The sequence below is a fragment of the Amphiura filiformis genome, chromosome 4, assembly GCF_039555335.1.
Source record: "Amphiura filiformis chromosome 4, Afil_fr2py, whole genome shotgun sequence".
NCBI lineage: Eukaryota > Metazoa > Echinodermata > Ophiuroidea > Amphilepidida > Amphiuridae > Amphiura > Amphiura filiformis.
In genome coordinates this window covers 61,737,322-61,751,893 of record NC_092631.1, presented here as the reverse complement: position 1 = coordinate 61,751,893, position 14,572 = coordinate 61,737,322, and the positions used below count along the sequence as shown (strand labels likewise).

The 14,572-nt window shown below is 36.0% G+C and overlaps 1 protein-coding gene across 1 annotated transcript in view; it reads right to left on the bottom strand.

The window, feature by feature from the left end:
- Window positions 1–5,685: 5,685 nt before the first annotated feature.
- The window catches only part of LOC140151168 (DNA-directed RNA polymerase I subunit RPA2-like), a 51,905-nt gene continuing 43,018 nt past the window's right edge, over window positions 5,686–14,572 (bottom strand). The window contains 5 exon segments of the mRNA XM_072173389.1: window positions 5,686–7,982; window positions 8,697–8,861; window positions 10,112–10,239; window positions 11,950–12,075; window positions 12,536–12,692. Coding sequence (XP_072029490.1) covers window positions 7,746–7,982; window positions 8,697–8,861; window positions 10,112–10,239; window positions 11,950–12,075; window positions 12,536–12,692 — 813 coding nt within the window. The 3' untranslated portion in view covers window positions 5,686–7,745.

Here is a 14,572-nt window from a genome sequence, read left to right as displayed (position 1 = left end):
AGCAAAACAAAAAGAAAAGAAAAGAAAAGAAAAGAAAGAGAAAAAAATCGGCAATAGACCGAATGCAAAGCTATAAAGAAATGTTAAAATGAAGAAGTTGACCAAAATTTAAAACGGCACTTTATATAGCAGAGATTATTGGGAACATGCAGGAAATAAAATAAGAAAGAAAACAAGAAAGAAAACAAAAAGCAAAACAAAAAGAAAACAAAACAAAAAACAATGATGATTCATTCAGTACGCAAAAAACTAGGCATATTTTCTGTCTCATATAAACCCGGCATGATTGCTATCTTCGGTAGACAGCCATATCATTAAAAAATCATTAAACATAAAGAAAAAGAATAGAGGTATGAGTCATTTTCTTTGCAGGCCCTAAATGCTATCTACAGAAGATAGCAAGCAAAAGCAAAACACATTCAAAATAATAATGTTCCAAAATAACATTGCCCAACACGCGTTCTAGATGATGATGATTCAGTGCGCAAAATGAGAGGATTCAGTGCGCAAATCCGAGGCCGGTAAAACGGCTACAATTTGCCGCGCGCCTAGAGAAAAAAAAAATCGGCATTAGGCCGAATGCAAAGCTATAAAGAAATGTTAAAATGAAGAAGCTGACCAAAATTTAAAACGGCACTTTATATAGCAGAGATTATTGGGAACATGCAGGAAATAAAATAAGAAAGAAATGCCCTAGATGCTATCTACAGAAGATAGTACGCAAAGCAAAGCACATTCAAAATAATAATGTTCCAAAATAACATTGCCCAACACGCGTTTTAGATGATGATGTTTCAGTGCGCAAAATGAGAGGATTCAGTGCGAAAATCCCGGGGCTGGTAAAACGGCTACAATTTGCCGCGCGCCTAAAAAGTACGCAAAAAACTAGGCCTATTTTCTGTCTCATATAAACCCGGCATGATTGCTATCTTCGGTAGACAGTCATATCATTAAAAAAATCATTAAACATAAAGAAAAAGAATAGAGGTATGAATCATTTTCTTTGCAGGCCCTAAATGCTATCTACAGAAGATAGCAAGCAAAGCAAAGCACATTCAAAATAATAATGTTCCAAAATAACATTGCCCAACACGCGTTTTAGATGATGATGTTTCAGTGCGCAAAATGAGAGGATTCAGTGCGAAAATCCCGGGGCTGGTAAAACGGCTACAATTTGCCGCGCGCCTAAAAAGTACGCAAAAAACTAGGCCTATTTTCTGTCTCATATAAACCCGGCATGATTGCTATCTTCGGTAGACAGTCATATCATTAAAAAATCATTAAACATAAAGAAAAAGAATAGAGGTATGAATCATTTTCTTTTGCAGGCCCTAAATGCTATCTACAGAAGATAGCAAGCAAAGCAAAACACATTCAAAATAATAATGTTCCAAAATAACATTGCCCAACACGCGTTCTAGATGATGATGATTCAGTGCGCAAAATGAGAGGATTCAGTGCGCAAATCCCGGGGCCGGTAAAACGGCTACAATTTGCCGCGCGTTTAAAAAAAAATCGGCATTAGGCCGAATGCAAAGCTATAAAGAAATGTAAAAATGAAGAAGCTGATCAAAATTTAAAACGGCACTTAATATAGCAGAGATTATTGGGAACATGCAGGAAATAAAATAAGAAAGAAAAAAAAAAGCAAAACAAAAAGAAAAGAAAAGAAAGAGAAACAAATCGGCAATAGACCGAATGCAAAGCTATAAAGAAATGTTAAAATGAAGAAGTTGACCAAAATTTAAAACGGCACTTTATATAGCAGAGATTATTGGGAACATGCAGGAAATAAAATAAGAAAGAAAACAAAAAAGCAAAACAAAAAAAAAAAACAAAACAAAAAACAATGATGATTCATTCAGTACGCAAAAAACTAGGCATATTTTCTGTCTCATATAAACCCGGCATGATTGCTATCTTCGGTAGACAGCCATATCATTAAAAAAATCATTAAACATAAAGAAAAGAATAGAGGTATGAGTCATTTTCTTTGCAGGCCCTAAATGCTATCTACAGAAGATAGCAAGCAAAGCAAAACACATTCAAAATAATAATGTTCCAAAATAACATTGCCCAACACGCGTTCTAGATGATGATGATTCAGTGCGCAAAATGAAAGGATTCAGTGCGCAAATCCCGAGGCCGGTAAAACGGCTACAATTTGCCGCGCGCCTAGAGAAAAAAATCGGCATTAGGCCGAATGCAAAGCTATAAAGAAATGTTAAAATGAAGAAGCTGACCAAAATTTAAAACGGCACTTTATATAGCAGAGATTATTGGGAACATGCAGGAAATAAAATAAGAAAGAAATGCCCTAGATGCTATCTACAGAAGATAGTACGCAAAGCAAAGCACATTCAAAATAATAATGTTCCAAAATAACATTGCCCAACACGCGTTTTAGATGATGATGTTTCAGTGCGCAAAATGAGAGGATTCAGTGCGAAAATCCCGGGGCTGGTAAAACGGCTACAATTTGCCGCGCGCCTAAAAAGTACGCAAAAAACTAGGCCTATTTTCTGTCTCATATAAACCCGGCATGATTGCTATCTTCGGTATAGACAGTCATATCATTAAAAAAATCATTAAACATAAAGAAAAAGAATAGAGGTATGAATCATTTTCTTTGCAGGCCCTAAATGCTATCTACAGAAGATAGCAAGCAAAGCAAAGCACATTCAAAATAATAATGTTCCAAAATAACATTGCCCAACACGCGTTTTAGATGATGATGTTTCAGTGCGCAAAATGAGAGGATTCAGTGCGAAAATCCCGGGGCTGGTAAAACGGCTACAATTTGCCGCGCGCCTAAAAAGTACGCAAAAAACTAGGCCTATTTTCTGTCTCATATAAACCCGGCATGATTGTTATCTTCGGTAGACAGTCATATCATTAAAAAATCATTAAACATAAAGAAAAAGAATAGAGGTATGAATCATTTTCTTTGCAGGCCCTAAATGCTATCTACAGAAGATAGCAAGCAAAGCAAAACACATTCAAAATAATAATGTTCCAAAATAACATTGCCCAACACGCGTTCTAGATGATGATGATTCAGTGCGCAAAATGAGAGGATTCAGTGCGCAAATCCCGGGGCCGGTAAAACGGCTACAATTTGCCGCGCGTTTAAAAAAAAAATCGGCATTAGGCCGAATGCAAAGCTATAAAGAAATGTAAAAATGAAGAAGCTGATCAAAATTTAAAACGGCACTTAATATAGCAGAGATTATTGGGAACATGCAGGAAATAAAATAAGAAAGAAAACAAAAAAGCAAAACAAAAAGAAAAGAAAAGAAAGAGAAACAAATCGGCAATAGACCGAATGCAAAGCTATAAAGAAATGTTAAAATGAAGAAGTTGACCAAAATTTAAAACGGCACTTTATATAGCAGAGATTATTGGGAACATGCAGGAAATAAAATAAGAAAGAAAACAAAAAAGCAAAACAAAATGAAAACAAAACAAAAAACAATGATGATTCATTCAGTACGCAAAAAACTAGGCATATTTTCTGTCTCATATAAACCCGGCATGATTCCTATCTTCGGTAGACAGCCATATCATTAAAAAATCATTAAACATAAAGAAAAAGAATAGAGGTATGAGTCATTTTCTTTGCAGGCCCTAAATGCTATCTACAGAAGATAGCAAGCAAAGCAAAACACATTCAAAATAATAATGTTTCAAAATAACATTGCCCAACACGCGTTCTAGATGATGATGATTCAGTGCGCAAAATGAGAGGATTCAGTGCGCAAATCCCGAGGCCGGTAAAACGGCTACAATTTGCCGCGCGCCTAGAGAAAAAAAAAATCGGCATTAGGCCGAATGCAAAGCTATAAAGAAATGTTAAAATGAAGAAGCTGACCAAAATTTAAAACGGCACTTTATATAGCAGAGATTATTGGGAACATGCAGGAAATAAAATAAGAAAAACAAAAAGAAGAAAAAAGCAAAACAAAAAGAAAAGAAAACAAAAAACAATGATTCATTCAGTTAGCAAAAAAGTAGACCTATTTTCTGTCTCATATAAACCCGGCATGATTGCTATCTTCGGTAGACAGTCATATCATGTTTATAATATTGCATTTTCAGTTGATTGGTTGATTATAATCTGTAATATCACTCTTTATTAGGCTTAAGGTATTATCTTTTTTCTTGTGTTTGCTGCAGAATTAATTTATAATGTAATGTAAGGTAATGTAACGTAACATAACGTAGCGTAAGTAAGGGGGTACTATTTTTGTCTCATTTTTCATTAATATAATATACTTTAACCAATGTACTGACTTACATGTATAATGTTTATGTTTGTAATATGACATGGAAATAAATTTGATTTGATTTGATTGAATCATTTTCTTTGCAGGCCCTAAATGCTATCTACAGAAGATAGTAAGCAAAGCAAAACACATTCAAAATAATGTTTCAAAATAACATGAACGTGTCTAAAGGCAGCGGAAAAACCTGACGTCACCAATCCATATTTGGTAATATTGACCCCTGTTTATTTTCTTTCACGGAATAAATCGTATACCCGAACTAGCGAAAATGCTATCTACAGAAGATAGTAAGCAAAGCAAAACACATTCAAAATAATAATGTTCCAAAATAACATTGCCCAACATGCGTTCTAGATGATGATGATTCAGTGCGCAAAATGAGAGGATTCATTGCGCAAATCCCCGGGCCGATAAAACGGCTATAATTTGCCCCGCGCCTAGAGAAAAAAATCGGCATAATGTAGACCAAATGCAAAGCTATAAAGAAATGTTAAAATGAAGCTGACCAAATTTTAAAACGGCATTTTATATAGCCACTTTTGTGTAGAATTTAGCTAATTGTAATGTATGTATCTTGCACTGAAGTACCAGTATTATTTGTATTTTGATATGATATTTTTAATATTTAATGGGTGCACCCTGCCATTTCCATCCCTACATAAGCATGTTCTATTATGATAACGAACTAATACTTGTTACACATCTTGTTTACTGCAAACCATTTCTGCGAACTACATAAATGGTTGTTTTTTTGGTATGGACCCTTCAACAGAGCATCTGTCATCGAATGGGTGCGCCTGAAAAAAGAGGCGGGAAGTCCTACCTACTACTACTACTACTACTACTATAGCAGAGATTATTGGGAACATGCAGGAAATAAAATAAGAAAGAAAACAAAAAAGCAAAACAAAATTGTTCGAAGTGGTAGAAATTATTACATAATACATTATCTCCTGAGTTTGAGCACTGACATAACAATCTCATTTACTAGGAATCATGGCTGCAGCCCCACAGCTTCAACTCCAATTCACGTTGGAAGAGCGTATGTTTATAGTTGTCACATACTGTAGCACATGGAGTCAAGCAGAAACTGTTAGATCGTTTATAGCTCATTTTCCAAACTCACATCTTCCATCAAGGCATGCAATTACGTATAACTATGGGACGTATGTAGAATTTGGTGAGAGTACCCCCAGAAATGCTAGCAATAGTGGTCGCCCAATTGCAAGAACAGCTAGAAGCCCAGCTGAACTTAATTTCAAAACTTCTTTTATTACCGTTTGTTTTGTACTTTATGGATGCAAAAACTCTTCTTAGTTTTTCCAATGATTATATTTCAGGGATATGAGAAATTACGTTATTTATTATAAGATAACTTGAAAGAAATATTATGAATTCATTTATAAATATTAAAGAAATATCATGTTTTTATTTAGTCCATATTAATTATAAGAAGAAGAACCACTTATGTTTCTTTTGTGTTAGTTCTTTGATGGTTATGGCGCGATAACCATATTTACGCGGTGCAACTTGATATGCGCAAACTTGGCAAAAGTGGCCCAACACGTTTTCTGGACGATTCAGTTAACCGGACACAGCTTTTGAACCTAAGCTGGTCAAGAAACCAACTAAACGTCATCTTTTAGCCAAGATATTACTAATTCTATTGCATAACATTTGTGCCATAACTTTTTTAGTTTTTTCCTGAGAAGTCAAAATGCAATTGTATAAATGTTATTGTTACACCCTGTACACTAAACTTATTGAAAAAAATGATACCCCCTATCCCTCTCCCTCTAAGTTCATCAACTGTGACCATTTCCAATTTAAGGCCAACCCAAATATCTGGAACTTTATCATTTTAATGTCCATTTAATCTACAACCTTGGCGAAAAATGTTGCCACACCTGAGCGTTAATTGGCCAACATCCTTCCCGCTCCCCTATTGCAATGTTGATTTGGACAAAATCGTCATCATTTCTACATTACAGTCTCCCAACATTGGAAACTGGGGGGTGGGGAAGGGGCGAGTGTAATCTGAATGTGCATTTGCAACTATTATACAAAATAATACGGAACTATCACATATTTAGCTTCGATTGCATGCTTTTAACACCAGAACGTGCTGGTGTGGCAACGAATTTCCGCCAGAGTTGTAGTGTTATTAGTTTTATGAGGGTGGATTAGTGGCTAGACATGGATTGATGGCACTATATCCCACAATGCAATTTGATTAAGGTGACCTTCAGGTACAGGTCAGTGGCGTACTGTGGCCGCCCCAACCCTGGGGGGCTGAAGAAAATTCAATTTTGTCGCCCCTTCCTCAACAGCCCGAAAAGGTTGACCCAATTTTTCTCGGTCGTTTCCATGCTGAAGTGAATCGATTTATCCCACCTTTCTTGGTTTATATTATAGTGTACAGGAGGTTACAGACATTAACCAATGATTGTTGTACCGGAAGAAGAAAATTGGTTAATTGATAAATCAGGAACAACAGTATAGTTTTACTGTGTTTTTCAACTTAAAACATTAAAACCAATTAACAAAAACAATAATAACATCAAAAGTATATCAAAATCCGATATCATTTTTCTGTTAAATAAACTTTAACAAAAACGTCACACATGATACCAACTTTATTTATTCCTGTTTAATAGCTTCTACAAACCCAGAATGTGGATAGGCCTATAATTTCACACGGACGGCAGCATTTTTACGGTCTTACTCCATTCCATAGCGTAAGACAATTAAGAGAGTGACTCGACCACTACATACAAATAGAGAGTGATTTGACTACTTGTCTTTTTTAAAAATCTAGATGGCGAGGCCTGGCTTACAGGTATGTTTGAAAATGTTTGTGGCCTATAATAAGAAGTTGAACATTCGTGAAAGTTTATCTGTGGTGGTATATCGAATGATTAAAAAACTTTTGATCCAAACACAAGAAAGTTATTCCGACCTCTCAGAATAAAGCATAACCATCTGAAGAAAATTCCGAGAGGAAGGAATAACTTTCTTGTGTTTGGAACAAAGTCTTAAGCTGTAATCTGAAGTTGAACATGATTAGACCATTATATTCATAGAAGTTTGAGTACAACACCAACCTATTTTTCACTCACCTGGAATGTTTTCTCAAAGTCAATTAGCATTTTCAGCAGATGGTGATGCTGTTATGTTATATTGTCTGCAATCGGTATAGGCCTTCTTGAAGACTAAGACGATGTTGACAAGATATCATATCACAGCATCACCAGCTGCTAAAGACCCTTGTCCACCTAGCTAAAACATCTCAGGTGAGCGAAAAATGAATGGACTCAAAGTTAACCTCTTTAATTATTCAATCAACCACATATGTATGTATATCCACTTGTATACTGAGTCCCGGACACTTTGGTACGTATTCCGTTATAAAGTTTTTTGTTATACTGAATTCTTGATTGACGTATAGGTATTGGTTTGTCACTTTATATCAAGTGTCACTTTGATGCTCATAGCAGCCAACTCGGCCACTAAATACTGGAAGACATACGGTACTGCTACAAGACTGACATTGTCCGGAGAGTTACATACTGTGCAGAGCCATTTTCTGGCAGAGCCTAGTCCAGTTCCATCATTGTCATTCATGTGAAGACCACCGCCTTGTAGTTGTTCTAGATGAATACCGAGCATACTGCCACATTTAGCACACACACGTGTCTGTTGAGAAACAAATTTGTTGTAAGGGAGGTGTAAAAAGTTATATCAAGGGAATGAATCTCACTATGAACTTGAACTTTGAGACTGAAAATAACATTGAAAATAGCAGAGTAATGCTGAAATTGACCAGAACAAACAAAAAGTAACACTGAAATTGTGTTTACAGGTATAGCTCAGTGTATTTCAGCATAATGACAAGTGAACACAGAAATTAACTGTTTACAAGTGTGATGATCGAACTATAATCAGTTAATCACAAGTTAAAAGATGAATTTTTCCATTCCACAAGAAGAATGGAACAATACATCTTGCACCTCGTGATTATATTTTGACCATTACACAAATTTATGCCAGTTAATATTAGTTTTTATATCACTCATACATAAACTCAATAATATTTCCTATTTTACAAGAAAAATTACAAAACAATGCTAATACTGCATGCACTCTCGTGGTTTAATTCATTTTATCCAGATGTACCCATTTAAAGGATTTTTTTTAAATTTCATACTTTAAGAAAATCCATTTGAAACTTCCTCAACTTTGTCACAAAGGGTATAAAAACCAAACTGTGCAACAATTATGAGCCCCCCAGTAAGATTTTAAATGGTGTGCCCCCCCCTCTCAGCCAGCCTAAATTTGACAATATGCAAACTTTAGATGACCTAGTTATATGATGCGAGAACCATATAATTATGTATATTGATTGCTTACCAAGCTCTTGTCTGAACAGTTGAACAACCTATCCTGGAGTAGAAATGATGTACCATGGGCTAGTAGGGAATCTCTTTCCATCTCTCCAAAACGGATACCACCAGCACGCTTCCTGCCTTTTACCGGTTGATGTGTCAGAACATCGATAGGACCTGTTGACCTGACCTACAAGACAAAAAACAGATGGACACATAACAAGGCAAATTTCATGTTTCTGAAAGGCCCATCCAGTGATTTGCTCATCCGGACTATCGTAAAAACCATCAAAATTCAGATTTCGGTACCTTTGTCATTGTCATAGATGTGCTAACATAACCTGCCAAGATAACACATCTAGATGAATCTGTAATTTATACAGTATATAAAATTAACTACATGTATTTAAATGGGGCTTCAACTTCGTCAATACTGCTGTTTTCTTCGTTTATTGCCAAATTTTTCATTTCAAAAATACCAAATGACAACTTGAATGGCTTATCCTTCACTTTTAAGCAATTTACAAACAATATTTAATTTTTTTACACTTTCGTTGGGATCACTGAATGGGCCTTTAAGATGACATGAAAATGTGTCATGACATGACATGATCACATGTAGCAATTTCAATACAGGTGTACTATATTTGTTCCATTAAACGCCCAGGGCGCTTAACAAAGTAATTTTGGGTGGGCGTTTAATTCTTACATTGTTTACATAATTGCATACGTAAAACTATGGCCCAAAATATTCATCCATCATCGTCAGTGTGCCATGTTTCAGACCAAGATTCAATTACCCAGTGAGTATCTTTCCCACAGCTTGGCTACACAATCCCTCATTCAATGGGAGCTTAAGCATGTAGACTGATAAGCTACTTAGCTGGGGAAGGCTGCACACTAATAAATTAGTATGGGCCCTTAATGACATACTGGAATAATGGAATAACATATGCCTAGGAGTAGGCGGCAACATTCATCTTTTCGAGAAGGCAGATTATCACATTTTGTTTGGGTTTTTTTTTTTGGCTTTTTTTTTTTTGCTTACTGTATTTTGTCAAATAAACGCCCGGGGGCATTACATTTTCCCAAGGGGGGTGGGGCGTTTATTCAAGGTCAATTTTAGAACGATAATTCCGGTTAAAATCATTAGGTAGACTTAAAACTCATGCTTAAATGACGAATTATGAACTAGAAACACTGACTTCTGGTTCACTTCCGGGTTTCCAATCCAGATTATCGCCAATTATTGACGTTATTATCGACCATGTTGGCAACTTGGTAAGCTTACTACACAAGATAGCAAGACAATATCAGCATTTTTGAAACATCTTGGTTGAAAAAAGTGGTGGAAGCGTTTATTTGGGGGGGCGACTATTTGACGAAATACTGTATAATATAGGTGTGCCTTTCATTTATGAAACTGCAAGGTGTACTTACCTGGAATTTATCCGACACCATGTGCCTTAGTCTTTGGTAATAGACAACACCAATAAATATGTCAGCCTCAAGTTCAACACCAGTTACTCCACTGTACATTCTCTCTGTTCCATAATGGTTGTAACCAGCTGAGGTAAATAAATGACATGCAGAGAGATTTGATATATTTTAGACAGTTATAACTTAGAAGTACATGGCCATGAAGCCAAATGCTGAGATAAAGCTACCAGGGTTCGAATTCGACTGTATCGCATAGCAGTTTGCTCCATATTTTGAAGCAATTTTTATTGTGCTTTAGTATATAGAAGTATCCTGATTATGATGAATTAGCCAAAAACTGCTACGCAAAATTTTTTAACGAATTCAAACCCTGAAAGCTACATGTATAACAAAATGACAGAGTCATAGTCACATAATTTATTCTTCAAAGATTTCTAATAAATAATTATATACTATGTTCATTCCATTTACATTTTGTAGCTCCCTTTAAAGGGGGTGACCCTACTGGTTTGGGATACCGATTATTCGGGAAGGTGACAAGTTCCCAAGATTGATAAGAGAGTCAATCTCGATCAGGAGGCGCAACGAACAAAGTGGTTTTGGAAATGATCAAACACAGATCACTCAGAACTATTTTCTCAAGAACGTTTGGCTTTCGAAAGACAGCAGCGTCCTTGTGTGATACAAACGCAATTGAAAGCGGTGTATCTGTAATGAGTGATGCAGCGTGAAGTGACTGCGCCCTACAGATACACCACCTTTGATAATTCAAGCAAAATAAATATTTGAAAGCATGAAATTTGCTAGTATTGTAAATTTTTATGGGCCTTATAATAGTCCTGTAGGAAGCAAAGAAAAGAGATATAGTGAGCCCGTAAACAGCAAAGAAAAAATACTACATGGCCCATAAAAAGCAAACAAATACCTTAAGGGATCTAAAATGAGCGTTTATTATGCGTTTCGACAGTATTTTTGTGGCACATGAGAGCACCTCAGACCTATCGAATTGTATTCTGAATCTGAAGCATGTCTTTCTGATATCAAATAATTTTCATTTTTTGAAAATCACAATATAATACAAATTTTATGACAAATTATAAAAATTTGATATTTTTGAATTTTGATATATAACAGTCCTCGAAGTAAATTATATAAATCTAATGATATATTCTTAAAGTGTATGTAGCAGGGAGGAAAAGCCGACGGTCAATTGAAAATTTTGACCTTTCATATTGAAGATATGGATTTTTTCCCAAAAAGACCTAATTTTTTTGGGTGTTTTGGGAAAAAAATCCATATCTTCAATACGAAAGGTCGAAATTTTCAATTGATCGTCGGCTTTTCAACCCACCTACATACACTTTAAGTATAAATCATCAGATTTATAAAGTTTACTTCAAGTACTGTTAAATATCAAAAATATCAATTTTAATGATTTGCCATAAAATGTGTATTAAATTGCGAATTTCAAAATTCAAAATTATTTGATATCAGAATGACATTCTTGGTATTCAGAATACAATTCGATATGTCTGATGTGCTCTAATGTCCCAAAATAAATACTGTCCAAACGTTCATACCCCAGCCCTTAATGGACCAATAAAAGAAGGGAAAAGATACCTTAGTACAAAAGAAGTGATACCTTAATAGGCCTGTAAAAAGCAAACAAAAGAGACTTTAGTTATTTATTTTATTTAACTTTGAACAGTCCTGATGAATCTCATCAATATGATGTTGTGCTGGATTTGTCCTTGTCACACATTGAAAATTCAAGGTTAGTTGAATTGGTTGTGCTGAAAGTCGGTTTAAACTCTTACAAATAATTCTGATCATCGTACCTGCTGATAGTAATTTTCCAAAGTATTCAATGGCAGGTTGTTTCTCTGAGAATGTGAATGGTGTAGCATCATGGCATAGACCATGGAGACATCCTGATTTCCCAGCCATACTCTCGATCATCATACCTGCCAAAAAAAAAATACATGGAATCTTTTATCAAAGGTTGCTACATTTTAATCAGAGAATATATATATGATGCCATGAATGGAAAGGAGTCCTATTGAAGACAGAATTGAAAAGAGTAGTTTATGTCTGATGTCACAGTCAATCAAAATTCCCTACAACCCTTGATTGATTAATAACACTAAAAGGAAGGTTGATTTATCTGGTGCCGATCGGAGAAAAGGAATCACAGAACTTGTGTACTTTTTCAAGGTAAAAAGCAACTTTTTTACTGCCACGTTCAGGAACTCATCATCATAACACTTGTAAACAAACTGTGCCCAAAGGGAGTGTAAATTTCAAATGGGGTCACCTGGATTTACACCCCCTGTGTGGGAGATTAATTAAGGTAATGTCTTCCATCAGGGGTGTATGGATTTCAACTGGAATAACCCAATACTGGGGCACCTGTTGTCACCTTACCTATTGTCATACGAGATGGAAAGCCATGAGGATTGAATATAATATCAGGAGTCATTCCACTCTCTGAAAACGGCATGTTTTCCACAGGCCAACGCTGACTGCACACACCCTTCTGTCCATGTCGACTAGAAAATTTGTCCCCTATTATTGGGTTTCTCTGAAATCAATTAATAAACAAATGATTGCTGTATTATCTCAAGACTACAGATAACGATGAAGTTGTTATTCGTGACTGTGGTACACATGCTTTTTATCTAATTCAACTTCATGAGTATTAAGCTGATCCAAAGTAGATGCTTTTGAGATGTGGTGTTACAGGAGGCTTATACGAGTGACATGGAAAGACAGGAGAACAAATTCCTGGATCCTCGACAAGATTGGTACTAGTCTAACCATCAGAAGCGGCATAATGGAGAGAAAGCTGAAGTACTTTGGCCATATTGTCAGGAAACATGGAGGTGTAGAAAAACAGATTTTGCAAGGGGCTATGGAAGGCAAGCGAGGAAGAGGGCGTCCACCAACATCTTGGTCTAATGACGTGAAGCAGGTTTCTAACCAGGGAATGCAAGGTGCAACGCACTTGGCATCAGATCGAGTGAGATGGCGTACTCTTGTGAAGACCACAGCAGCGCTACACAGCGCCACCTGACACAGAGAGAGAGAGAATGACTGCCATCGCTTTTGCAAAATGCTTTTGCGAATTACAAATTATTCAACTTCCCAGTATTTTTGCTTGTCACATCTTAATTCATATAATTCTTTGAGCCCTGGAAGACATCTACATGTCATGTAAAACAGGCCACTTAAATACCCACACATCGTTGCACATCCTGTACACACTTAAAGGCTTCCAAGCCAGCCCTTGCAAAACTATAGGAATAATATAGGAACCTTTTGAATGAATACAAAAGGACAAATATAGGATAGGGCAAGTCAAATACAGTGGGTATCAGTAATTGTTGAAGCCACACATTTATATTATGTCCAGGCCCGTACGCAGGATTTTGTTGGGTGCTGATTTTGAAAAAGTGGACCTTTTTCCCAAGGGGGAGAGGCAATTTTGTGAAAAGTGGACTTTCTTTCCAAAATTTGGACATTTTTTGACGAAAAACCCGTAAAAAACCAGAATCTGAAATTTTGGGACTTTTTGTACACTTTGCCAAATTTGGGGGGGTGACGCACCCCGCCATGCACTGAGCCTGGTTATGTCCCAGGAAATGGCAAGAGAGTAACATGAGAAGTTGTAAATTTCACATTGAGCATATGGATATGTAGGGGCAAACTTGGATTGCTCCCCTGGTTAGCAGAAGCTTGGTACTAAATAATACAATCTTCGATGACTCGGAACCAACAACAAAAAGTGACACAAATCATCACAAATCCAAGGATACACTTTAGCTGAAACGTATCTTGATGATGTTTATTATCTTCACTTGCTATTCTTCTTCTTGTTCTTGTCACAAATACTAATTATGTTGGTTTAGGTAAAGATTAATTGTATCTTTACCGAGAGCTTCTACACTACAATACTTCAAAATACAAGATGACAGCCTCCAGTGCCAAATTCGGCACCAAATTACATGTGATTGATGGGCTGCAGGCTATGTTTAGCTTATACTTCAAGGCGCTCATCACATAAACAAACATGCCATAGGAATGCAATGATTAAGGATGCACAACACTTAAACAAACTTTGATTTTGGTAAATGGCATCAACATTCCGGCGCCTAATTGTCTGCTACCAGCAACAATTACTTCTTAAAACATAGTTTTGGTGTGCCATTTACTGACAAAACTGAACCTTTTACAAGAGGTGCCTTTGTGACCCCTTAAACTTCAAAACATCAAACTTGACTGATTTTGAAACATGAATAAAGTTTATGAAATCAAAAACCTTTATCTGATTCACTTGTGTGATAAAAAACTTGTATCAATGCTATGATTCAAAACAAAAAAACATTTCAAAAATTTCAAGTGATTTGATCCAAAAGAAAAAATAAACTGAGTTTTGGACATTTCAAAGTGATTTTAACTTCA